The sequence below is a fragment of the Lacerta agilis genome, chromosome 3 (assembly GCF_009819535.1).
Source record: "Lacerta agilis isolate rLacAgi1 chromosome 3, rLacAgi1.pri, whole genome shotgun sequence".
Taxonomy (NCBI): Eukaryota; Metazoa; Chordata; class Lepidosauria; order Squamata; family Lacertidae; genus Lacerta; species Lacerta agilis.
Window position 1 is genome coordinate 34,356,008 of NC_046314.1, and position 24,760 is coordinate 34,380,767.

Sequence of the window (24,760 nt, forward strand, 5' to 3'; positions counted from 1 at the left end):
ACCACATGGAAAGAGCATGTACAACGAAATGCATGGAGGGTTAATGGAGCTTTGGAAGCTAATCTGGAAAGTATTTAATTAAACTTCTCTATTAAAAGATGTTTCCACCCCAAGGTATCTAACAGCAATATCTCCATTTCCTGTCCACTCACCGGAGTCTACATTTGGAATGAGCTTGCAATCATTTACAGTTATGTTGTGCTGCTACTGATACTTCCTCATTTTCTTAAGTTACATATTGAAAAAGAACCCAGCCCTGGGCTTTGAAACAGAGCACAATCATGAGTGCAGTTTTGTTTGCTTGGTTCCATATATCCTGCACCATGATCCTGACGATACTTAGATGGGAATGTCATATTGCTTTTAATGGAATTTTCTTCCATGCAATTGTGCATGAGATTGGCAAATTTAATCAGTGAATGTAAGGACATGAATGGGCCTGTCCTTCAAAGAAGCAAATGTGCTTAGGAATATCATTAGCCTTTCTCTGGATTCGTACTTGTGTGATAATCTGTATGTGCTATGGCAAAAAAGGAAAAGTTATAGAAAGTGAAGAAGGAACGCTTTTCACCAGTACTTTGTAACTTCTGCCGCTTTGCTGTTTTTTTTCCTTCCATCTGTTTGATTTTTTTTACTTGCAAAAAAAAAACAAATAAACCTGCTGCCTTTCCACTTACGCATCTCTCTGCCACTGCTCACCTTGGCCCTCACAAAACTTTTGGACCATCTGCCTCTTAAAATTGTCAAGACAGTTGTCATCTTCTGGGGATTAAATCAGTTTTTGTAATTGCAGAAATAGCTGGTATAGTTGTATTTCATCCAACATTGACCTGGCAGTTTCTGAGGACTGGCCATAGACTGCATTCGTATTTTGATAGTTCGCTCAGTCTGCAACACCAGGTGGAATGATTCAGAATGACCCCAGGAAGGGCACATCCACACTTGCCCCATGATTTCAAGTTACAGGTCCAATGGGGCTTTTTTTTTTTTTTTTTGTCCTGCTGCTTTCTCCATGAAAACCTGCTGTTTACTGCTGAATGAGAGCAAGCATCAGTTGGCTTTTCTGCTGATTGACCCATGACTTTAAATCATGGGATGAACCAAAGTGTAGCTGGGTCCTAAGACATCTACATCAAATGTTGTAGGAGAGAATCTTACTGATTTACATGTGGACAAAATAGCAACACTTTTTGAATAGAAAAATGAAATGGGATTGATTTTCAGATTACATCATAGTTCATATAACTCACACAAAAAGGTGGAAAGGTATGAGCTATCCCATCTAAATACTAAAACAAATATATTTAAGAATTATTTTTCTTAGACCATCAGGAGTCCAATGTTAAGTGGAACCTCTAAGCATCTTGAAATACCAATAAGTGCTAAGTGATTACAAATGTGCTGAAGGGTAGCAAGCACTGTGGATAAGCAAACCTTGCATTACAGGCTCTTTCCTAAACTCTTAAGGCAGCAAAACCTCCTCAAGACTCGCTGATCTCAGCTCCTGAGAGAAATGGAAAGCAAACTACCCAATGAACCTACCATATCCTTCCCTTGCCCTTTTCAGGTGTGAAGTTACAAAGTTCTGGATGCAATATATCCTTAATTGGATGGTTGAATGCACAGACTATTTGTTTTTCAGGGTCCCAGGTGATCAGCACTATCAGAAATGAGGAATGACAAAATTTACCAGAGAACGTTAGCTATCCACCACTGATGCTGACTAGTGACCCTTCACTATAAACAAAAATATCTAAAAACAATATTGACACCCCACCTTCCCCATTTCTGCTGTCCACCATAACATAGGCCTTAAAGTATCTACAGTACTGTACATGTTTTTGAGCCAAAATGCAGAGGATAGAGGTTTGAGAGGCAAAATGTTTCTGGTTCAGCATAAAATAATGAAAAGAGTCAAAGTTATTTATGCCAAGAGAAACTGCTGAAGTAGGCATGTTAAAGGAGAGCTAAATCGCTAAGCACCTCATTCTACTGAAGTTCTCTTTTTGCCCCACTATTCAGTGAAAAGTGAACTCTATAAACCTTTGGTTTTCCTTTTGAGTCTGCGTCCATAGGATACCCTTATGTCTCTGTCCCTTCCCCGCTGCCTCCTCATTCCTTAGATGATTCTATATTGCTGAGTTTGCTTCTCCTTGGATCCATTGCTGTTTTGGATTGAGACCCTTGCACATCGCACACAATGGTCTAATTGCATTGAAATGATTCTCAGAACACTTGGAGCTTCACAGAAAGCTCCCAATTAACCTTGATTTTTAAAGTGGCATATACTGAAATATGAAGGCAATTACTCACGCTAAAGAAAAGAGAGAGATTACATGTGTGGGCTGTTATGAAGGAAGAAGTAAGGTTTGCTTTCTGCTTAGTATCCTGAATGAGCCTGGGGAATGACTTCATTTAATTAGCTAATATTGTATTAATTAAGGAAATGGCAAGGCTGGGGATGGGGGGGGGGAGAGAAGAAGAGATGTTGCAGAGTGGCAGATTATGCTGGTTACGCTTGCAGCAGCCTGCCTGGGCATATGCCGATAGCTTTTTGGTTCATAGCAATGTTCCCCTTCAGTTTTCGCTGGTGCAGAACTGCTGGTATAAGAGCCACTTACTGGAGGGAAGTGATTACTTCTAAAAATAAAATCTAACAAATCTAAAAGAGAGGATTGTGTTACAATACTGAAGCTCACGGAGCTGTCAACAGCCATGTGTTAGACTAAAAACGAGTTACTTCTTGTAATTGTTTTATTCGTTGACCTTTCAGGGATTAAGCTTGTTTAGGAACATTTATGTTTTCACTGGATTCATAGGAGTTCTCTGTTGGCAGGGCCATAAAGAGTTTTAAATGCAAATTTATACATTTTAATTGTACACAAGTCAGTTTAAAAAAAAAAAAATCCTTAGTGGTTATTGCTGTGTGTTCCAAATTCCTATTATGGGCATCATTCTACTACAATCCTAATCTTCCTACAGATGGACCCCATCTATGCTTCCAAGGGGTTTTTCTTTTGGCCTGCAGCATCAGTCCACAGAAAACCAGATTTATGTGTGTTCTGATTCAGTGCTAAAACAGTGGATTTTCCTGGGGAAAGTGGCAGGACAAATGAAAGACTTCTCAGACCTTTGCCTAGAAATCATAGGGCAAACGGAAGTGTGGGCGAGCCCTTAGTCTTGACGGACTAAGGCTGCAATCCTGTGCACATTTATGCCCAAATACATCCCATTGAACTAAGTGAGATGTATTACTGAGTAAGCATAAATAAGATTGGGTTGCACTTCCCATTGAAATCAATGGAAGATAGTAGGTGCAACTTATTTAAATCCATTGATTTCAGTGGTATGTGCTGATGTCCTTTGCATCCTTACATGGAAGTAAGTACCATTGAATACAGTGGGGCTTACTTTGGAGCAAACTTCCATGATGACTATGCTTAGCTGGTTTGTTGCTGTGAACAGTAGGTCACATCCACACCATAACTTTGAAGCACCCTTATACCACTTCCTCGGAGCTGTAGTTTGTTAAGCATGCTTGGAATGGTAATGAGTTCTCAGTTCTCAGGATTCTTTAGGGGAGGCCATGATTGTGTTCCAATTCTAACTATAGAGATTCAGAAGGTCTCAGTAACTTCTCTATGGAATCCTAGATTTCTGACAAAGAGCATATTAGCAATATATTAGCTCCCGGCCAGAATTTTAGACACGTGAATTTTGATTCAAACACCACTTGAGTTTTCAAAAAGGTTCTCCAGTCCTGCAGTTTTTAATTGGTTTGTTGGAACCCAGTAGCAGTTCTACCATTCTCTTGTTGCCATTGTTGTTTGGGGTGATTTTTTAAAAGAGGAAAAGCAGAAAGACAGATTAAGAGAGACAATGTATAGGAAAGAGAAAGAGAAAAGAAATCAGTTGCAAATAGGGCAAAGCTCCTTTAGTTCTGTAGAAGAAGGAATGTTGGCAAATGCTGTTTATCATCCCTGCATGACCAGCTGGACAGGACAACATTCTCTCTTCTGCAAAACTCTGAAATGTACAAGAATTTGTCCTTTCAATCTAGTCTCCCCAATGGTAAAATGAACGTTGTCCTCACATGCTTTGTTTCCCCTAAAACCTGACAAGTGTAACACTTAGAGTGAAAATTCTTCTCTCTTCCATTTAAAAATATTGTGTAATTGAAATCTTATTGTATGGCATTCAGTTGCACGTGAAACTTAACAACTCCCACAACTGTGCTGAGGTAATTTCCTTCTAATATTCGAATTCATTTTTATTCCTAATGAATAATTCGTCTAGTTACTTCAGTGGGACTATTCATGTATGTTTGGGCATTTACATTCAGAATTACTCAGTAGTGTACTGAGACACTGACTGTACACAAGTTGAACTCTTCACATTGTGTGTCATGTAAAAGTTAATGTTCCCAGGATTTTCAGTTACAGCTCACACTCTATTTATGGCCTTGCAGCAGACAACTCGGACAGCCTTGCATAGATGTAAAGTGCAGCCTATGATATGGTAGTTCTAAATATTTTGCTTGGAAGGCTAAACTTAATTGAATGCCAGCATTTAATATGTGCTTCCTCCCGCCCACACTGGTTGGCACAGTGGTGCAATGCAACGGTCTGTGGCAGCAGGTAGAAGCACACAGTGTGACGGTTCTTGTGTTAAAGTCAGGATGCATAGCAGAGACAATGCAGCCATATTGCTCTTTCCAACGGAGGTCTTAAGGTAGCTGTTCTCTCCCCTCCCTTCCCCCGTCTTAAAAGGCAAGGAGAATGAGCCCTCCAGCTGTAAATGGGGCATATCTTCTCTCTCTTCTGGCACTTACAGATTCTAGGATATAGATTGTGCATACAGCTATTTTCTCTATGGAGAAGAGACACACAGTTTAGTTATCCCTGCATTATATACTTGTGTGGTGTGTTAGTTCATGATGACTATGCTTAGCTGGTTTGTTGCTGTGAACAGTAGAGACTAATTCAGGGTCACACCCACACCATACCTTTGAAGCACCCTTATACCACTTCCTTGGAGCAGATGAAGTGAGGGAGGGATGGAGGGATACATGAATGACAGTCTTCTCTAGGACCCAGTATTTTTTTCCTTATGGCCTCTTGACTGTTGTAGCTCAGAGTTATGTATATTTAAAACACAACTAAAAAAGGAGCACTTACCAGCTTTTAAGAACTCCTTGCATTCTACCATGTTATTTAAGAAATGTTGGCTGTAGTCATGTATGGGATGCAGAGTAAAAAAATAAGTTGAAAAAGGCAGTGATGATTCAGTAACAAAAAATACCAAAAAAAACCACCCATTCTTCCTCTGAAAATTGCTCAGTGAAGTGTGTATAATTTAATGTTAACGTGACAGGGTCTTGCAATATACCAAAGCTCTATTGCTTAAGTGTTGTGGAACATACAGTGTGTGGTCCACACTTTTGTTGCTTTGTGGTTCTCTTCTAAACCCAGTTCATCAGAGACTTTGAAATAAAGGTCAGGTTCTGCAACTGAATTGAAAGGCCATATTCTGTAGTATCAAGCTTATTGTAGCTCCTCCATTTCATTGTTGTTTTTGTTGTTGTTTAATATTCATTGAGGTATAATAATTATTAGGGCTATAAAAACAACCATGTGGCTAGAAGCACAACCATGTGGATGACTGCCTCCCTCACATGGTTACTGGTGGAATGCACTAAGCAGCTATGTTGTAGCCCTGGTCACCTGATCTAGTCCTCTCCATGGTACTGGGAGAATAGCTTTGATGAGGTTAGATGAAGGGCTTTAGGAGGGAGAGAAATAGTGGAGAAAGAACAGAACCTGACGTGCTCAAAACTGGGAGTGAGGATATCACGCCTTCTAGGGAGTAGAATAGGAGACAAGCAAGATGCGGGGAGAGGCTTAGACAAAAGAGTATTTCATGGTAGATGGGCTGATACTTGGGCACAGCAAGTGACAGTAGCATCATCTTTCTTTCATTTAGAGTTCATTTTTTAAAACGATGAGCTCAAGGATGAAAGCATTTTTATATGAACACAGTGTCAGGCTTTAGAGAACATTTACAGAGTGTATGGAGGGAATCTTAATAAGTGGAAGCAGAGAGATTCTTGCACAATGAACAAAGCAGAGGATGGCCATGGAAACATGGGAGCATGTTGAAAAGATTCAGTTCAACTTAAGCAATGTAGTGATTTCTTCTCATTATGTACCTTCTCTGTGGAATTTTGACACAGTCGCACGCAAAACAAGCTACGCTATCTCATAATATCTAGGATACAGTCTGGCATGGCCTTACTTTTGTTTCTAAATGTAGGCTGCTCCATAGATAAAAAAGAAGAGGATGCTAATGTCGTTGGATATTTCTTCGACATTAGCTTCCTCCATGTGCTACTCATGTGAAGTGGCATCATGTGATTAAAAGGGCTCTGGAGCCATGCCTCTGGTCCCACTGATACACATCATTCCTTGTGTTGCCATCCATGCATTAGGTTCTTGAGCTGGGATATTGTTTAGGGAGTTTCCTTATGGGGTTGTTGCTGCTGTTTTTGATATTAATTTATTGTGTATTTAAGATCTGATTATGATTTAGGTGACAACTGTTTAATTTGACTGAGTAATATTTGATTTATTTTTCCCAAATGTTAAAAGCATGGCACTTACTTTATAAGAGTACCAGCACCCATTTTTCTTAAAAAAAAAAGCTCTGGTTTTAACTGTTGAATGGTTCCATGCAAATAAAATTATTTATGCATCTGAAGAGGGGAAGCCTATGTATGTAGGCTTTCCCAGAACCTTGGTCACCTCACAGCTTCTTCAAATTTGTGATGCCCCTTCATATGAGTAAGCACATGAGCAGAGCTATTGATCAATGTTTACGTCAGTGTTTCCCCCATTCCCTTGGAAACTGCTGCATTAAATTAGCCCATATGTAATGAACATTATATATACTAATATAAATTGTATTTACCATATAGATCTAATAAATATATGTGGTTGCCCACCAGTAAAAATTCCTAGGCAGCTTACAGAAAACAGCATTATAATATGATATTGTTACATGCCACCCCAATCTCAGAGCAGTGTGAGAGTTCAGGGAGTCTAGGTGCTCCCAATAGCCATATGCCATAGAGTCCCCTCTCCTTGGCTTTTCTTCGTAGGCCATCATTTCCTTTTGTTTTCCTCAATGGCTCTTCTCCCAGGAAATTTCCTGAACTTGCTATGCTGGCCCGTCATATATTTCAACACTCACTAAATCGCATGTCTGGCCCCAGATTACAACTCCAAGCGTTGCTTAAATTCTAACTCCTACTGTACTCAGGAATTTAGTGGGGGCACCCCTGAACTCACAACATAATAATTAAATCAACATTAAAGAATAATAATAAAAACCAGCCAAAATTTCCTGACAACAGAAAGTGACATCCACTGTTGTGCAATAGGACTCCCTCTTCCTCTTCTCCCCTCACTACAAAAACCTCCAGCATTTTTTGGGGGAAGCCCAAATTTAAAACAAAATTATTTAAAACAGGAAAGAGCGATCTCTTCTAGATATTTAATTTCTGGTTACCTCCAGAATGTGAAAACATCTGGAATACTTGCCATTTTCAATGCAACTTTTTCTTCTCTTGGTTTTGGAATTCATTAATCACATTCTGCTATGCTATACCTCATCTCTTTGCACCTTGTGACACTTTGGAAAGCCCCTGCTAATATTATTTTGGCACACTTTCATAGGGGCTTCACATTTTAAATTCAATACAGATTCCATCTGCGCTAAATTAGCAGGCCAGCAGTTGACTCAAATGGTTCTCAGGTGGCCGTTCCTTCAAGCAATATTTCGATGCTGAAAATTGTTGTGGCAGTGTAATGTCAGCTTGTAAGTGTCAGTCTGTGCACAGACTACACATGGAAGTATCTATAGAATAATAATGCCTCTTAAGCATTGACTAACATATTACCTTCAGCAACTTTTCTCTCTCTCATAGCGACATGTGAGAGCAATGTTATGAGTGAATGCCAAAATCATGCTGCTGTGGCAATGTCATTGTAGAATTACAAATCACAGCCACTGAGGTCCTGGGTCTTACATCAAAATTGCATGTGTGTGGCTCAGCTGTTGGTGAGGGGGATGTGCTGTCATGTGGCTGCAAAATAAGAAGTGTGAATTAGTACTATGAAAGCGAATTGGCAGGAGAGACTGACTGCACAATCCTATGCATATTTACTTGCAAGAAAAGCCATTAATCATGCATAGGATTGCAGTCTGAGACCTTAAAAGGCCTGGGTAGGATCAGTGCCCCCAACCTAGATTTTATGATTCATGTATATAGGAGTTAAGGTCTTTGAAGACTGACATGTTGAGGACTTGTTTTTACATAATAGTAGAATAGGTAAAGGTAAAGGGACCCCAACCCCTGTCCGACTCGGGGGTTGCGGTGCTCATCTTGCGTTAATGGCCGAGGGTGCCGGCGTAAGCTTCCAGGTCATGTGACCAGCATGACAAAGCCGCTTCTGGCAAACCAGAGCAGCGCACGGAAACGCCGTTTACCTTCCCGCCGGAGTGGTACCTATTTATCTACTTGCACTTTGATGTGCTTTCGAACTGCTAGGTGGGCAGGAGCTGGTACCGAGCAACGGGACCTCACCCCATTATGGGGATTCGAACCGCCGACCTTCTGATCAGCAAGTCCTAGGCTCTGTTGTTTAACCCACAGCGCCACAGCGTCATTAAATCCTCAGAAGTTAATTTAATGTAGCATGTTTTGTTAGGCTAATCATTAAACAAAGTGATTTCAAATCGTGAATTAGCATTATATTTTGGAACACTTTGCCTTTTTTAAAAGAAGTTATTTCAAACTGTGAATTTGAATCATAGGTTGGAACGCTGTTATAGGGGAGTGTTAGCATATTTGAAACAACCCCTGTTGTAAAATAACTTAACGAGGTAGTTTTTGTAACGAACCTTTATGATATTATTTAATGTTTTCTCCAAAAGAAATGTTGAATATTAACACAACATTATGACAGTCATTGTCTTCACAGTAAATGATGTTTGGCTATTTTTCCTGTGATCCACTTATTTGCTTTTATTCTTACTTCGTTATCACTTAAACATTTATTGTATATTCCAAATTTGGGAAAAGTTCGTACAAGTACAAACAAATGCACAAAAATATGTGATCAAATGCTTTACTATATTTTTTAAAGGGGAGAACACAATTTAAAATTAATACTACGGTAAATATTTTTTGATGTTAACTCAGATTTCAACAGCTTTTTTGTTCCTTTTGATTTCAGTGAGATAGCTAAGCCTGTACTTAATCCTCCACTGTAAGTGAATTGTTTGCTATTTCATGGCCATGTTTGTGCTTTGTTTTACTGAATGACATTACAAGCCAACATTTTATTGTGTTAGGAACACACTTTAGATTGCATCATTTAATAAAAGATTGAGTATACAGGCAACTCTCAACTTACATAGGGGTTACGTTCTGGGGATAGTGCATAAAGCCAAAATCACATATAATCAGAACAAGAGTGGGTGGGATTGCCAAAGGTTTCCCCCCCCCCTTGCTGGATGCCCACACTCCCCTATTGCCCCTTTTATTTTATTTTTTGCCATGTGCGTAAGGTAAACGATCACAAGTTAAATGCACAAAAGTTGCGAGTTACTTGTGGTTTCCCTTTCTCACCCCAAACCACTCAAGCCTGCTATTTAGCAATAAAGTGCTGAAGTTTGCGGCTGGCAGCCAACCTCCAAACTGATCCCTTTAGCACTGTCTAGCACAGCAAGGAGAATGGGAAATCCTCGCTTTACTCCAGAAACATTCCTCGCGTGAACCCGGTGAATAGCACAAAGCTCTTGATCCAGATTGGCTTACGCCCTGAACAGGAATACTATTGTAGGGGCTTTCCTTTTTTCTTTTTCTTTTTAGCTTATTGAAAATGTATATCATTTTTTCTTCCACAATACTGATGCTAAATTCATTTCCCCAGTTTTGCAGATTTAATTGTGTCAGTGGTATTCAAGAAAATCTGTTGTTTTCTTGTTACGCCATAAAGTGTATGGCAGGAGTGGGGGAGAGGGGAAGGAAATCCAGATATTTTAACAATTTATTTTATGCCTGACACATTTTGGAATAATCCTTGTTCAGTTCATCACAAGTAATGTGATACAAAGGTATAATGCAGCCTCATACTACTTGAATAAAAAGCAAAGTACCGGTAATCAATATATCTGTCTATATACACAAACACATGCACAAAAGCTGTTCAAATCCACGAAGAGATATGCCAAGGACAAAACATTACCTGGATAAGCCAATTTTTATAACACAACAAGCATCTGAAGAAGGGACAACCCACAAAATAAATAAATTCTATTCCACTTGTGCAGTACTATGCATGTCTCAGTCTTTCTTCCACTACTTGGTAAAGTCTCAGAGGTAGCAAAAATTAATATAATTAAAACCTGTGAACATGTATTAATAATTGCACAACAGACACCCAAATTATTCATCTCTGGGTGAGCCTGCTTCTTCCGAAATAGACCCTGGTTCTTTCCTAGTGTCAGGCTCATTGATGGCACTATATATAAATAAACAACAGCAATTTTGCATTTAAACATCATGTTATTTTTTACAATGCTAATATTACTTTTATTGTAGTGAAAAATACTACGATCTGTTTATTTTTTATAAAGCTTTAGGACATTTTATATTTTTTTATAGCTACTGCATGCCCAGTATTGAAAACAGAAGGACATCAATTTAGCCACCAAGAAAACCTTGATGTTTCAGGTGAGTTTTCCTTAAGCAAAAATAAATAAGTAAGTAAGTAAGTAAGTACCGGTATGTCCAAAATTATGTAAGAACACAGCAGAGAGTGCATTTAATACTTAGAAATGTGTTTTCATTAAAGCAAAACATTTCATTTCTGAGAGTCCTAGCTAAGTCATTTACATTCATCTTTTATTTTTCCGTTCATGCTTGTTATAATTAGCACGGAGTTAGCATTCATTTCTGACAAGCAGCACTCTTATTTTCATTCATTCAGATTCAGATGGCAAAAGGAAACAGCGAGTGAATTCCTCAGAGGTTGCCAAGTCAAGTGCTAGGGGAATTTCACGCTAATATTCCTTCTACAGAGAAAATGATATCTGGACGTTTCTGTGACCAAAACCGTGGGATTTGAAATAGCCTGTCACTCTAGCAAAACAGACAAGCTTATGGCGCAAATCGATAATTTTCTCCAGCCTTGTTAAATTGCATTAAATGAACAATAAATGATTCCACTCTATCGTATTTTTCAGGTTTTGATTTAACCCAAAGCTTTTCTTTGAGGCAGACTTCATGTGGAGTTGGAAAGCCTTGCTTTAAGTTGGGGAATACGCCTCTTATCAGAGACTCTCAGTAAGTAATACACTATCATTGTATAACCATGTAGAACCCCTAAACATTTATCTATATCCTCCTTGGCTTGTATATTTCAGTTTCTTTATTTTCCACCAATCTGTTCATTTGTGTACCTCTGCGTGAATTTCCACTTTCTCTTTTCCTGCAATGATGAACTGTCTTTCTGTGGATTTTACTTATTGTTTCAGCCCTGTAAGCTTCAAAAAAGAGGAAAAAAAGATGTTTTGGGAGGAACTTTAGGTAGTCATATAAGCTTCTTCGTGTCTTATTCCCATAAAAGCAATGAAATCAAAATTAAATGGTGATGGAAATGGGGGAGTTGTCAGTATTTATTCTCTCTTCCTCAGTACTCCTCAGGTTGTTTTTGTTCTCTCTGCTGCCCATCCTTTGCCCAACCCCAGTTCAGCTCAGCTGTACTTTGTGAGAATGGACAGTTCGAAAGGCTATGCTCAGGCTGTTTGTTTTTCAAGCAATATTTCCTTGCACTGTTAAAGTTTAATAAACCTGCTTTATTCTCTCTTTTTGAACCCCGTTTTAGAGTTTTTGGGTTCTGGTGGTGAGCATATTCCCACAATGTATGCTTACGCATCCTTTTTACTCGCTGCAATTTAATCAGGCTAGCTTGTAACAAAAGAAGGCTAGGAATGCAGACATCTGCCTCTAGAACATCTTTATCTCCATTGCTCAGGTCCTGTGTGCTCAATAAATCTCTTTTTGTTGCCTTCTTCACTTTCTGCACTGTGTCAGATTTTGTGGCTTTAGACCCAGCAGCATAGTCAGATGCAACATGACTTTGTATGATCACATCTTCTTCTATTAGTATATGTAAATAGATTCTGGGTATACGCTGTGAGTAGCAGAACATTGGTCTCCTCGCCACAGGAAGCGAAAGAGTATCTGATTAAGCTGACTTGTAAGTGTCAAGTAGCTTGGCAGATATCCCCTTACATTTCACTCATTCAGCTATAGCATGAGTGAGTTGTAAACTATGCTGTGCCACTTCTGTTGAGGGATGCCATTTTATTTTTCAATGAGGCTTGCAGCTACCGGTATCAACGTAGTTGTAAATACAGTCCTTTTCCAAGCTGGTTATAGAAGGAAGTTAGTTTCTTTAGTATATCTGTCTGGAAACAAGAGTTTGGGTGAGGTGCTTTCTTCTCTCTATCTCTTTAGGGTTTCGTTATTGAAACAAGTCCATTCGCCCCGCCCCCTGGTAGTGTGGCTATCTTAACACAGTTTCTTTAGTGCATTGCAGAAAAAGAACAGAGACTTTGCCACCTTGAATAGTAGCATATATATTGTAGCATAAGCATTCATGGACTGAAGCCTCCTAAACCATGGGTAGGCAAACTAAGGCCCGGGGGCCAGATCCAGTCCAATCACCTTCTAAATCTGGCCTGTGGATGGTCTGGGAATCAGCATGTTTTTACATGAGTAGAATGTGTCCTTTTACAGTGGTACCTCGGGTTAAGTACGCTTCAGGTTAAGAACTTCGCTTAAGAACAGAAATCATGCTCTGGCGGTGCAGTGGCAGCAGGAGGTCCCATTAGCTAAAGTGGTGCTTCAGGTTAAGTACGCTTCAGGTTAAGAATGGACCTCCGGAATGAATTAAGTACTTAACCCGAGGTACCACTGTATTTAAAATGCATCTCTGGATTATTTGTGGGGCATAGGAATTCGTTCATTTTTTCCCCTTCAAAATATAGTCCAGCCCCCCACAAGGTCTGAAGGACAGTGGTCTGCTGACCCCTGCAGTCTAAAAAAACATTTTTGCCTTAAATAATCTATCAGTATTGTAGTCCACTAGGTTTTAATCAGAGTTGACCTGTTGGTGCCAATGGGATCTTTCCTTCCATTGCATATAGCAGGTACAGGGCTCATGATTTGGATTTGGACCATGGCAGAAGAAATAGTTTATAGCCCATCTCCTTCCATACTATCCTACCAACTCGTTCCACTGGCTCCCTGCCCTGGGACTGTATGAAAGTGCCTCAGTTACAGAGGCTTGCCTGGTGCCTTCGTTACATATTGTTGCTTGCCATGTCCAAGCAGTGGGAGGTTTTTTTTGGGGGGGGGTAGCCTGTATACCTGACCCCCCAAAAGGGGACAAAGCCTCAAATTGATGTTAAAAGGAGAATATATTTTTTTCATTATACAGTGTTGTATGTCCAATGTGTTTCAGTGTCTTCTTGCCTTCTTCCGGGATGCTAAGAAGAAGGAGGCCATTAAACATTTCAAGGCTATAATTTTAAATATGCCTACTAGGAACTTCTGAGCAATCATCCATAGGCTTGTGCTGTAATAGTACTATATATTTGTCAGAGGTATTATTCCTCTGAATACCAGTGGCTGAGATTCACAGGTGGGCAAAGGGCTGCTGTAGTCACATCCAACTTGCATGCTTCCCACAGGAGAAGGGGTCAGGCACTATGAAAACAGGATTCTGGACTAAACGGGCCATTGAGCTGATCCAGAAGGCTCATCTTATGTCCTTGGAAAATAAAAGAAAATACTAATTTTACAACTGCTGCTCAAATTTTGATTTCTCTGTGACGACCCAACTGAAATAGTAACAAAATTGTGGGTGCTGTATCACAGAGACAAATCAATGGGAAATGGACCAATGAAAAGAGGAGACAGTAAATGGCATCCTCACTGATATTTTAAGATCTAGAGGTCTCTCTTAGATTGTCAAAGCAGAACAAATTTTTCTTTAGGCATTATGAGTATTTTGTATAGGCTGAGTGATTGGTTACATTTTGTTGGTTGGATGATCTATATTGTTGTATTCATGTTGTTGTTTCTGAGAGGATCATATTCTTTTTGTTTTGTTATAATAGCAATGTGCTCACCAACAACAAATAATTCTGATTCTGATCCTACATTCTTCTTCTTTATTTGAATGGGTGTAAAAGTCTCAGGGTTTGTTTTTTTGTCGGTGACTCTTCTCCATTCAGTAAGCCTATGTAGCAGAACAGGGAGAGACTATGGACATTTCCAACAAGGCTCATTTTTTGCAACAGAAAATTCCCTCTTTTATGAGGGGCTGGCATTCTTATGGATTTTCCCCTCAATAAAATAGTGAATGAGAAGAGTTCATGTGTCCAAGAATGTTTGTGGTGTACAGTTCATTAGGACGCTGCTTAGCATATGTATTATGTGCAGGATGTTGGATGTAAACACAGAGCAGTCAAAACACAACATTGCTAGAGTGGACATGAAGGTAACTCAGTCCTCCAGGAATAACTTCCTGCTACCTGGACTGAGTTAACTTCCTCTGTAACCAGAAGTAGGTGTGGTCTCACCTGGGAACAAGATCCCAAGACCAGTCACCATTTTCTCCTTGTATTTCCAAGGAGCAAGAAGCATGTTCTCCTGGTTCTCAGCCAAGAGAACAAAGGGAGCTACTTTTCCCTATGGAAGTAGCAACCACATGTAAATACTTTTTACTAAGCATGCCTGCCTTCTGAGAAACACTGTGTAACTCAGGAAGTATGTGAGTAAACTCTTTTTATTCATTTAAGATACATTGTGTCATGTGCAGTCTTTTAAGAGGGATACAGTATAGGGGACTTATACCAGGAATATATATATATTATTTTAGGCTTTAGCAAGCCTGTGCAAGCGCATCTGCTGTGTGTGTTTTAAAAGGGAATGAAACTCTGCTAAGTTTGGAGCTTGCTAACACAAGCTGGGATAGGATATATCTGACAATATAGCCTCATCCACGTTCCTAATCATTTCCACACAGGAGACAACTTTTTATGGATGCAGCTCTTACATGAGTTGCAATGAAAACTGGGTGCCCATTGTGGCAAGAATCTAGGCAGCTAATGTAGGCCTAACGATTTGCAAACAGACTCTTACTTTCCCCCCTCAATGCCATATGAAAAAAATATTTATGAACCTCTCTTGTGTTTCAAAATCTGTTTACCATGTGGAATGAAGGAACAGCTGCTTGAGAAGCACATACCTCCATGGTGTACATGGAACCAGCAGCATATTCTTGTTATTTACTACTTTAAGATGTATGTTTTTGTATTTCCCTATTTGATTAAACAAGTTATGAAACAAAACAGTTTTTCTAGGTTGCCATGTAAGATTCTAATAGGCCTAAAATTGTTCTAGTTAGATATTCAAGTTATAATCAATCATATTCTGCTTAGACCTTTTATCTGCATTCTGCTGGGTCCCTGAAAAAAAAATATTATACTGTTGTAGGACCTTAGGCTAAAATATGACAGTCATGTAACCTGTTTTACACCAGGAAGCCATCTATCTGAAGTGCTGTCCTGGAGAAAATCTAGTTTGTCTCTATCAGGGAATTGTCCCAGGCTCAGTGCAGGGTGGTGGATGGGCTCTGGGGATGCTACAGAGAGCCTCAGTCCCACCTGACCAGTAGCACTTCCTCTTTCAGCAGGGGAGACAGCGATGTCTCCAGTAGGGAGGGGGAGGCAGCCCAGGGAACTGAGAGCCGAGGCTCTGGGGATGTTGGAGAGACCCTGCACTCCCCTCACGCAGAGGGAGAGGAGAGAGACACGCCATTTCCGTCGCCCCAAATGCGTAGAGGGGTGAAACGAAAAGAGGGGAGGTGGGGATTTCGTATACCGAAGCTCTTATGTTGGGGTCAGAACCGGAAGGGGCCACTCCTGGATTCTGCAGGCGGTTGATACAGACATGAACTTTTAAGCTCTGCACTGTACATAGTACTGTATGCACAATAAAACTACTAAAGGAATGGCTGGAGTTTTGCCTGGTTACTCATGAGCAACCATCCAAGGACCTTAACAGTCTCACATCTGAAAAAAAATCCCTCCCTCATGAGGATCAGCAGAATGCTTCTCTCCCGCCCCACATCATTGGGGAAGGGCACACACGCCAACATTTTCAGATGAAAATAGGCACTTTCCATTCTACCTTCGCATCAGTGCTGGGGAGTGCCTACCCAGGATCTCTTCCAGATACCGCCTTCTCTTCAGGCCTGACCTGGCTCATTTTCTCCTTGTTTTTATTCAGCATGCCCTAAATGTTGATGTGAGCATGCACAGCTGTCACCAGGGCCAAAGGCCCCAAAGCAGCATTCCCAGAAGTCCTCCATGCTATCTCACATGTCTGCACATTTGAGTAGCGAGGACATTTTATAGGTACAGTCTGCAGGGCTCTATCATGCTTCTACTGTGATGTGACTGAGTATGAAATGGCCTTTAAAAGCCCTCACCATTTTGGAATAGATCCATTTTAGGCTTCACTGAAAGGCTTTATGAAGCCTTTCTCACCTTAAGGGTATAGAATGAGACATGTCAGACGTTGCCAAACGATGAAGCAAAATTCCATGTTATTGCTGTTGTTTTTTTAACTGTTCAAAAGCAGGCTTGGGTTTGTAAGAAAATGGGTATGGGATTTCAAATAAATATCTGCAACTTACCAGGGGTGTGAAAGTTGTCACTTTTTCTAGCAAAGCCAGACAAGCACTTAGCTTATTCCAACCATCCTGATCTTCATTAAGGCTTGGTCAATTAGTAAAGCTTCCTGTCTCTGTGGCACTTCTCTGTGGTTAGCTCTTTGCAAGTTTTATCATTCTGCCACAAAGTATTTTTCACGGTTGAAGGAGACAAATTTATGAACACCTCTTTAGAAGCAAGTTTCTTTAATTTTGTATAAACAAAAATGGTTTTGTGCTCTACTTTATCCACTCAGGATGTCTGGGCTCCAAAATGGCACAGGACATTAAACGTAATAGGGTTGGCATTTTAACAGTTCTTATCCTCTGTTGAATGTTTGCCACATTATAAAATCATTTTGCAGTTTGGAGGGAGTCAAATGCCATTCAGCACGAATGAAAGTCTCTCCTCTTATCTGTAGAGAGAGTGAAGACTAGAATAGGAGAGCTATATCTTGAATCAAGAGTGTTGACAGTGTGCAGATGCGTTTGTGTCATCTTTGTCTGCTATCATTCATCTGAGCTGATAATCACAGTTGCCCGTCTTTTGAATCCTGATTAATTTTGTTCTGTTAATGATTTGAGTAAATAAGTAATTGGAATTAATGAAGTATTCTAACTGGGACATTTTGAAGGCTGTATAACTGGGTGAGAGATTTCTGCTTTTATACCTGCCAATCATAGACTCTCTGCTGCTTTCTGAATTTTTTATGGGCTTAGCACACTGAAGTCTCATTGCGTCTGTTAAGAATTTAGAGCACTCAGCACATGATCTGACACTTTTTGTTTGAACTACAGGAGTCTTGCAGACTTAATCTCACAGTGTCAAGGCAATGGAATTACCTTACAAATGAATACATGACAGTTCCATGGACTCCTACAGCCCCTGATTTACCATGGAAGGGCTATATTTTCTTACATCTGTTTGTTGTAATCCTTGCCCCTAATTTGCCTTTGTGGGAGTTACTAAGAAGGGGGATCTTTTCAAAAAGTTCTCTCTCTTTTTTTTTAGTACATAAGTGTAAACGTCAGCCTTTTCTCCAAAGTCTCCAAGTTAAATGTCCAAATTGTGAGTAGAGCACATCTTGACTTGAGTGCCCATGCATGTAAATGAATATTATATTATACATATCCTTTATATATGTGCCCAGTCCTTAAGGTCTTAATTAGAGGCTCTTCTCCAGTTTATTCTGTCTAATGACTAGAGAAAGGGCCTTCTCGGTGGTAGCACCACAGGTTTGAAATGCTTTCCCCAGATGGGCTTGCCTGGAACTTGTGTTAGGATCTCCAGGTGAAGATTCCGCTGAGTTTTTTCAATACTATGAGGTTTAGTGCATTTTAGTTCTTAGAATTATTGTGTTTCCTCCTTTGTGGGATTTTAGTGTTATTTTTTATCATATATTGTTGATCATATGCTGCTTTGTGATTTTTTAATTTTTTAATTTTTGTGTGCCCAGGTGCGGCCACCCCGCCGCCCTGACCCAGAGAAGAACCACTCAAGACACATACTTATTTTGCCTCAAATAAGGCCACAACTTTATTGATTACAGGTGTAAGAGGTTTAGCAAAGGCATTGGGTATAACCTGTAACAACCAGCCTGCCTGCCTGCAGGATATATTTTTTTCCCTGGGGTTGACCCTGAGAGGAGGTCCTATGACTTACATCAAATAGGCACGTTCCTGCAGGGATAACTTTCTTGAGGAGTGCTACGGCCCTAGCCCCCACCTGGGCATCTGAACAGAAACACCTCCTATGGGATTCCTTTAATGGGATGCCCCTTTCCCTTGGAGGGGCAGGCAGAGGTTTACCACCTCCCCTTCATCCATGACTAAGGCTTACCCAGTGCCTAAACTGCCAAACGTTGTGACAATTAAACATTTCAGTGTAATGGTGGTGGCCCTTGGTAAGGGTGCTACAAAGTACAAAGGACATTCCTTTATTTTCATTTACAAAATATTGGCGGTTGTGCCACTATCTTCTGTTTCCTATGAACTGTTGAAAAGTCAATGGGGTAGAATCACAGAATCATAGAGTTGGAAAGGGACCACAAGGGTCATTCAAGTCTTGAAACTGATGAGACTAATAAAGAACAGATAAGAAGTACATATCTAACCCTGTTATTTAGTTTAGCCCCCAGCCCTCATGAATACCACATAAACAATTGGTTCCAGAGTGGTAGCTTAAAGAAAGAGCAGAATGACCTCTGTGAGGAGAAAAGAGACGAGCATATTAGATTAAAATGTGGACTTGAATTGAAGAGGGAGATACCAGAGGCCCCTTCAGGTGTCACCTGCAACAGCCCACTTTACTTTCCAGGATGAGCTCTAGTGGAAAACATGATTCCGGGTGTTTGACACAGAACTTGATTGTGAACGGTGCTCATTGACGGTGATATTTATCTATTTATTTCATGTATGGGCTGCCTTTCTGTTAAGGCATCCAATATCAAACAAATAAATGTTGTAAGATGAAAAGCTGGTCCCAGCAGAAGGTAGTGGTAGAAGGAGGGCAAAGTCCATGTCGTCATTGCTTGCCTTGTTTTGCTGTCTTCTGCCAAGAGGCCTCAACTTGCAAAACAGTTTTGCGTTTTTTAATATATATACCGGTATTTAAAAAATCCCTTTTAAAAGAACAAATGGATGTCTCTGTGTGGTGTGCAGTTTTTATTATTGCTTTTCTTAAGAGGTGAGCAGCCCTCTTAAAGAACGGGCAAAGGGCATAACCCAAGGCTGTTCTAAGCGTTGGCATTTCCGTCACTCAAATTGCAAGGCTGAGAGAGAAGGGGCTGTTGCACCAGAAACAAACAAAATTATGTTCACCTGCATCCTTTGGCTATTTGGGCCAACTGCTGCAGCCCTTATGTTCCCGAGTATCCTCTGAACAAAGTATAAATTTATTAAGCAGCTGCGGGGGCGCACATTCTGTCCTGTATTATATTTTCTGTGGTACTAAATTGTGGAAATTCAGCCGCCAGTTGAGGTAAATAATTCAAAGTAGCCAAAAGTTCAATGGAGAAAACATGAGCCCTTAGAAGATCTTTTCAAAATTATTTTAAATGTATGACTAACTTGCGGGACGAGTGCAGCTGCTGCGTTCCACACTGATTTCAGCTTTTCACCTCAGGCAGCAGATCTCCCACAGAGTGGTGCCAACAAGGGTCGGAGCCAGTTTTCAGCTGACCCTTGGCATGGTCTAGTCGATAGCCCCTGCTGCCAGTGCCCCCACTAACCCTGAGTGGGCCCCACCCATTGGACCCCATCTTCTGATATGCAGTGGTAGCTTGGGCATCCTCTCCCCCCCCCAGCCACCCCCCCATTCCTATTGCTCTCCTCACTACTGTTTCCCCTACACTGTGCTGGTGTTATTCATGGTGGGGAATTCTTCTTTACAGCTGCATTTTCTCATGGACAACATTCCTGGGGGCCACATACGATGGTGGGCAGGGCCAGAGGTGAAATGGGTGGATCAACAGGTGTACCTGTTCCCTTTGTACCGCGGGCTACATTCTAGCCACGCAAAAGTCAGAGATTTCTGCATGCAGCACTCTTCCCCCATTCCTCATCCTCTCTCCTGGCTTAAAGAAGCAGCACAGTTCAAGTGTACATACAAATTGGCTGAAAGCGCTTGAGGATGCCATTCAGCACAGCTGGTGCACTTGGGATGGGATCCAGAGAGTCATGCATAAGGGGTGCACGTTCCCTTCTTTACAGAGGATAGTCCTCTAATTGAAGGGCTGGCCTGGCCAAGTCTGGTTTGTGCTGGAAGTGCAAACAGCAGGGATCATTCCGTATGCAACTTAAGTTGCTGTTAAAATCAACTAGCCTGGAGTGGGATGGGTGTAGTTGTTGCTTAGCAGTCAGGTGGAGTGATATGGTGTTTGCTGAGACAACACGTGCCCTGATTGGCTGTGTAGTTCTGATGGAGTTTTTCCTCTCTCTCTGTTGAGTGTCTCACTGCTATGTACAAGGCCTGAAGCAGGGGTATCCAACTACCAAGAGACTGTGATGTCCTCCCACTATAAAAACATTGGCAGTGATCTACCCATTGGATTGACCAAAGTTGTTGAGCTTCTTTTGGGGAGGAACACCCACAGTAACGCCCCACGATTGGCCAGTAGATCGCAATTGATCGGTTGGAAGGAAGGAAGAAAAAACCTCTATTCCTTTCTCTTCAAATTATACACTGTTTTTGTTCAGTTTTGCTCACTAAAGTTTTATCAGGATTCTTTTCTCTCAGGACTCTACCTGCATTGTTTAAGTGACTTTGCTAACATTTTTAAGATTATTTATTTTTATGAAATTTATACATTGCTTGATTATTTACAAAACAACTCAAAAGCGATTTACAGTGGTTTGTTTGTTTTGTTTTGTTTTAGAAAACTATAATTATTGAAAGCAGGAGCCTTGGCACAGCCTATCAAAGGCTTGTACCCAAAGAGCACACTGATCAGGCAAACTGGTTATGTGTTCGCAGTTTCCTCCATTACGATGAGCTGTATTGCATTTTTATTAAAATCATACCAATTATTTTTAAATGGTTATATATGCATATAAATTAGGATACGGACGCTTTGTGCAAATCTGTGTCCTCATTTATTTATGTTTTTCAGGGGTTGGTGCATCCATCCTAACCATGCAGATAGTTTTGCATGAGGGGTGTGTGTGTGTGTGTGCGCGCGTGCGCTTGTGTGCGTGTGTGTGTAATCAGAAGCTTGCTGCCCAACTTGATGAGCCACTTTGGGAGTTTCAAAATCTATTTGTGTATGCAGTGTGGGGAGCTCTTGTTAGAAAATAGTTTGCAATTGCATGCTGCATTCATTTCATATGCTTATGTGTGCCTAAAGAGTCTCCCTGGAGTCTGGTATTTGAGAATAGAGAGGCCATTCTTTTATGTTCACTGGCCAGCATGATTGTATCACTCATAAAAGGATGTGTACAGATAGATGAGATGCATTAGTAAGCAACAGCACACATTTTAGCTTAACTGGTATTGTACCAAGTGTGACTGAAACCAAACAAAAAAAACCCCTTGTGATTCAAGAAACCGATTTCAGGGAAGGAAGGTCATGGCTCATAACGGTGTTACTGTTACATTTTTTGACGAAATAATTAGTAAAGTGAAATTAAATACACTGGCTCAGTTAAAGCTCTATTAATAGTCCATATATCTATCTCGTTTTTGGCCAGGTTTATCACAAAATCCTTCCATCTGGCTTGTATTGAACAATGACATAGAGACAACTGTATTGGATCAAAGCCATGGTTCACCCTGCTAATAAAGACTCACTGGCCAGTGCCCAGGGCTACATTTCCTCTGAAAGACTCCGTTAGTTCATAATAGCAGAGACACAATCACGGGAGATACTCTGAGCATCTTACCTATTAGCTGCTGTTGCTCCCATCTTCCAGGAATTCTCATACATCATTCAAAGCTTTGTATAACTACTATGAGGATCATTATCTCTGGATAATGTTTGCGTTGGCTGTTTATCATGCAATCTCTTACTTGTACTCTCATGATAAGCTTGAGCTGCTTGCACCACATGGTGTGTGTTGTCACAATTACCCCCCAGAATTCTTCTTCTAAGAGCTTCATGTAATCCTTCTTTAAATAGGAGCAAAGGATAGTATTGCATTATTCACAGTGGTTTAACATGACATGCATGAGCAGGGATGAGATGCAGCAAGATTTTGGGTCCTGCCCTCCTCCCTCTTCTCTCTTCATCCTGTGTGGAAAAGAGGATTTCAGAAGCTTCTGCTTCTGCTTTTAGTCAACCACAGTTTGCTGTGTCACCTGGACCTGGAATTGTGAGTAATATTAATTGTGGTTGGTTTCAGCAAACGAATTTCAGAAACCTCAGTTTGAAGTTGGCTTGTTTGAAACTGACCATAGTTGATGTCAATCACAATTCCAGATCTAGATGACATGACAAACTGTGGTTAACTAAAAGCAGAAGTGAACATTGCCGAACAACCACCTCTTGGCTGCAATGGAGGAGGAGAGGGGAACAGGGAGTATGTGAACCCATGTCTTGTTCCTGCTCATAAATATCTGGTAAAACATGTTTTAGAGTGACTTGCGAACTTGGCTACTGAGCCCAATTGTCGTCCCAATTGCCCAATCTGCCTGCTTGCTTGTTTCTGTCCTCCTTATGCAGCAGTTCCTACAGCATTCTTTTTTAAAAAAAATCCAAATATACCCATGAGGTTGATGGCCTCCCTATTATAACGCTGTTTGCAGGTGCATTCAGAGGGGAAATAAAAATGAATGAATGAATGAATTTAATTAGTTTAATAAATAAATAATAAGAATAGTCAGTAACTCTAGCACCTGCTGTTTCTGATGTAAATTCACTTCCAGTCTACCTGCCCATAACTGACCATTTATGAACTTTTTCCAGTGGCTCCCCTAGTTTGTTGTACATCTTTTAAGAAACAGGTAGGTAGCTGTGTTGGTCTGCCATAGTCAAAACAAAATAAAAAATAAAATAAATCCTTCCAGTAGCACCTTAGAGACCAACTAAGTTTGTTCTTGGTATGAGCTTTCATGTGCATGCATGTATCTGAAGAAGTGTGCATGCACACGAAAGCTCATACCAAGAACAAACTTAGTTGGTCTCTAAGGTGCTACTGGAAGGTTTTTTTTTATCTTTTACGAAAGTAGGGCATGTATGTGGGAAGCACTGCATAAGAATAGGATCAATAGTCATAGAGTAAGTGAGAAGTGCACCTTGGACTTGATTCCTCTAAGGTGAATTTGTTAATTTATTTCCCATGAAATAAGCTTTTGATGAACTGGGATGTAAAACTCACGGGACGGACTTCCTTCTGTTCAGGAAACCCAGGCCTGAGTGAAAACTTATCCTAACAGATTTACAGATAGGTTCACCGCGGCAAATGTGCAGCCAGTGTTAATTTTTGGAGTGGCATTCACACCATGTTAGCTGCAATCCGTATTGATCTTGTAGTTTCTTGACAAATACTGCTGTTTGACGTGGTCCCCATCGTAACTCCCATCCCGCCTCTTCAATCTGACTAGAAAACTTCAGAATAGTGTGGGCATTTGAGACAGCCAGTGTGTTTGTGTGTGTGTGTGTGTGTGTGCGTGCGTGCGAGCGTGTGTGCACGCAGATGACAGCTTCATGAATAGGAGTTCCAGGGAGGGTGGATTGCAGAAGTGGGGGAACCAAAATGTCATGCATGTTGGGTGAAGACATCTGTGGAGATGCAGCTTAAAATGTAGGGGTGAGGGGGATGTGTTTCCTCCGTTTTTAGGCAGCCCGCTATAGGAAAGGTTTTTTAAAAAAAATTCTCATGTTTTATTACATTTTTGTATTTGTTTGAAGCCACCCAGTGTGGCTGCGGCAACTCAGACAGATGGGTGAGGTATAAAACAACAACAACAACAACTATTATTATTATTATTATTATTATTATTATTATTATTATGTAGGATTGTCGTATTTCAAACAGTGGAAAGTTGGACAGGAAAGTTGTTGAGCTGCTTCCCCCCCTTCAAAATACCCCCCCAAAAAACCGTTTTTGAGCTATTTTTATGGGAAATGCTGTCAGCTGCAGTATTCCAGATATGTCCTGGAAATTCCAGACATATGGCAACCCTGTTATTATCATTTAGGGTGTCCCTATTTTCATTGGAGAAATGTTGGAGGGTATGCAATGTATAGAATCATAGATTTGGAAGGGACCAAGGATCACCTAGTCCTAGTCCAACTTCCTGCAATGCAAGAAACTCTCACCCAACATGGGTCTTGAACCCACAACCCTCAGATTAAGAGTCTCATGGTCTACCAACTGAGCTAGCCCTTCATATTCATGCCATGGGCTTTAAGTAACAAAAGTGTGTTCTCTCTCTCCCTCTCCCTCTCCAGTACTTGTCACGGGATTAG

At 40.6% G+C, this 24,760-nt stretch overlaps 1 protein-coding gene across 1 annotated transcript in view; it reads left to right on the top strand.

The window, feature by feature from the left end:
- Nucleotides 1-24,760, top strand: part of COL19A1 (collagen type XIX alpha 1 chain) — a 177,188-nt gene that overhangs the window by 13,652 nt on the left and 138,776 nt on the right. Inside the window, exons 3-4 of the mRNA XM_033143221.1 lie at nucleotides 10,730-10,798; nucleotides 11,311-11,410. Coding sequence (XP_032999112.1) covers nucleotides 10,730-10,798; nucleotides 11,311-11,410 — 169 coding nt within the window. The remainder of the gene's footprint in view (nucleotides 1-10,729; nucleotides 10,799-11,310; nucleotides 11,411-24,760) is intronic.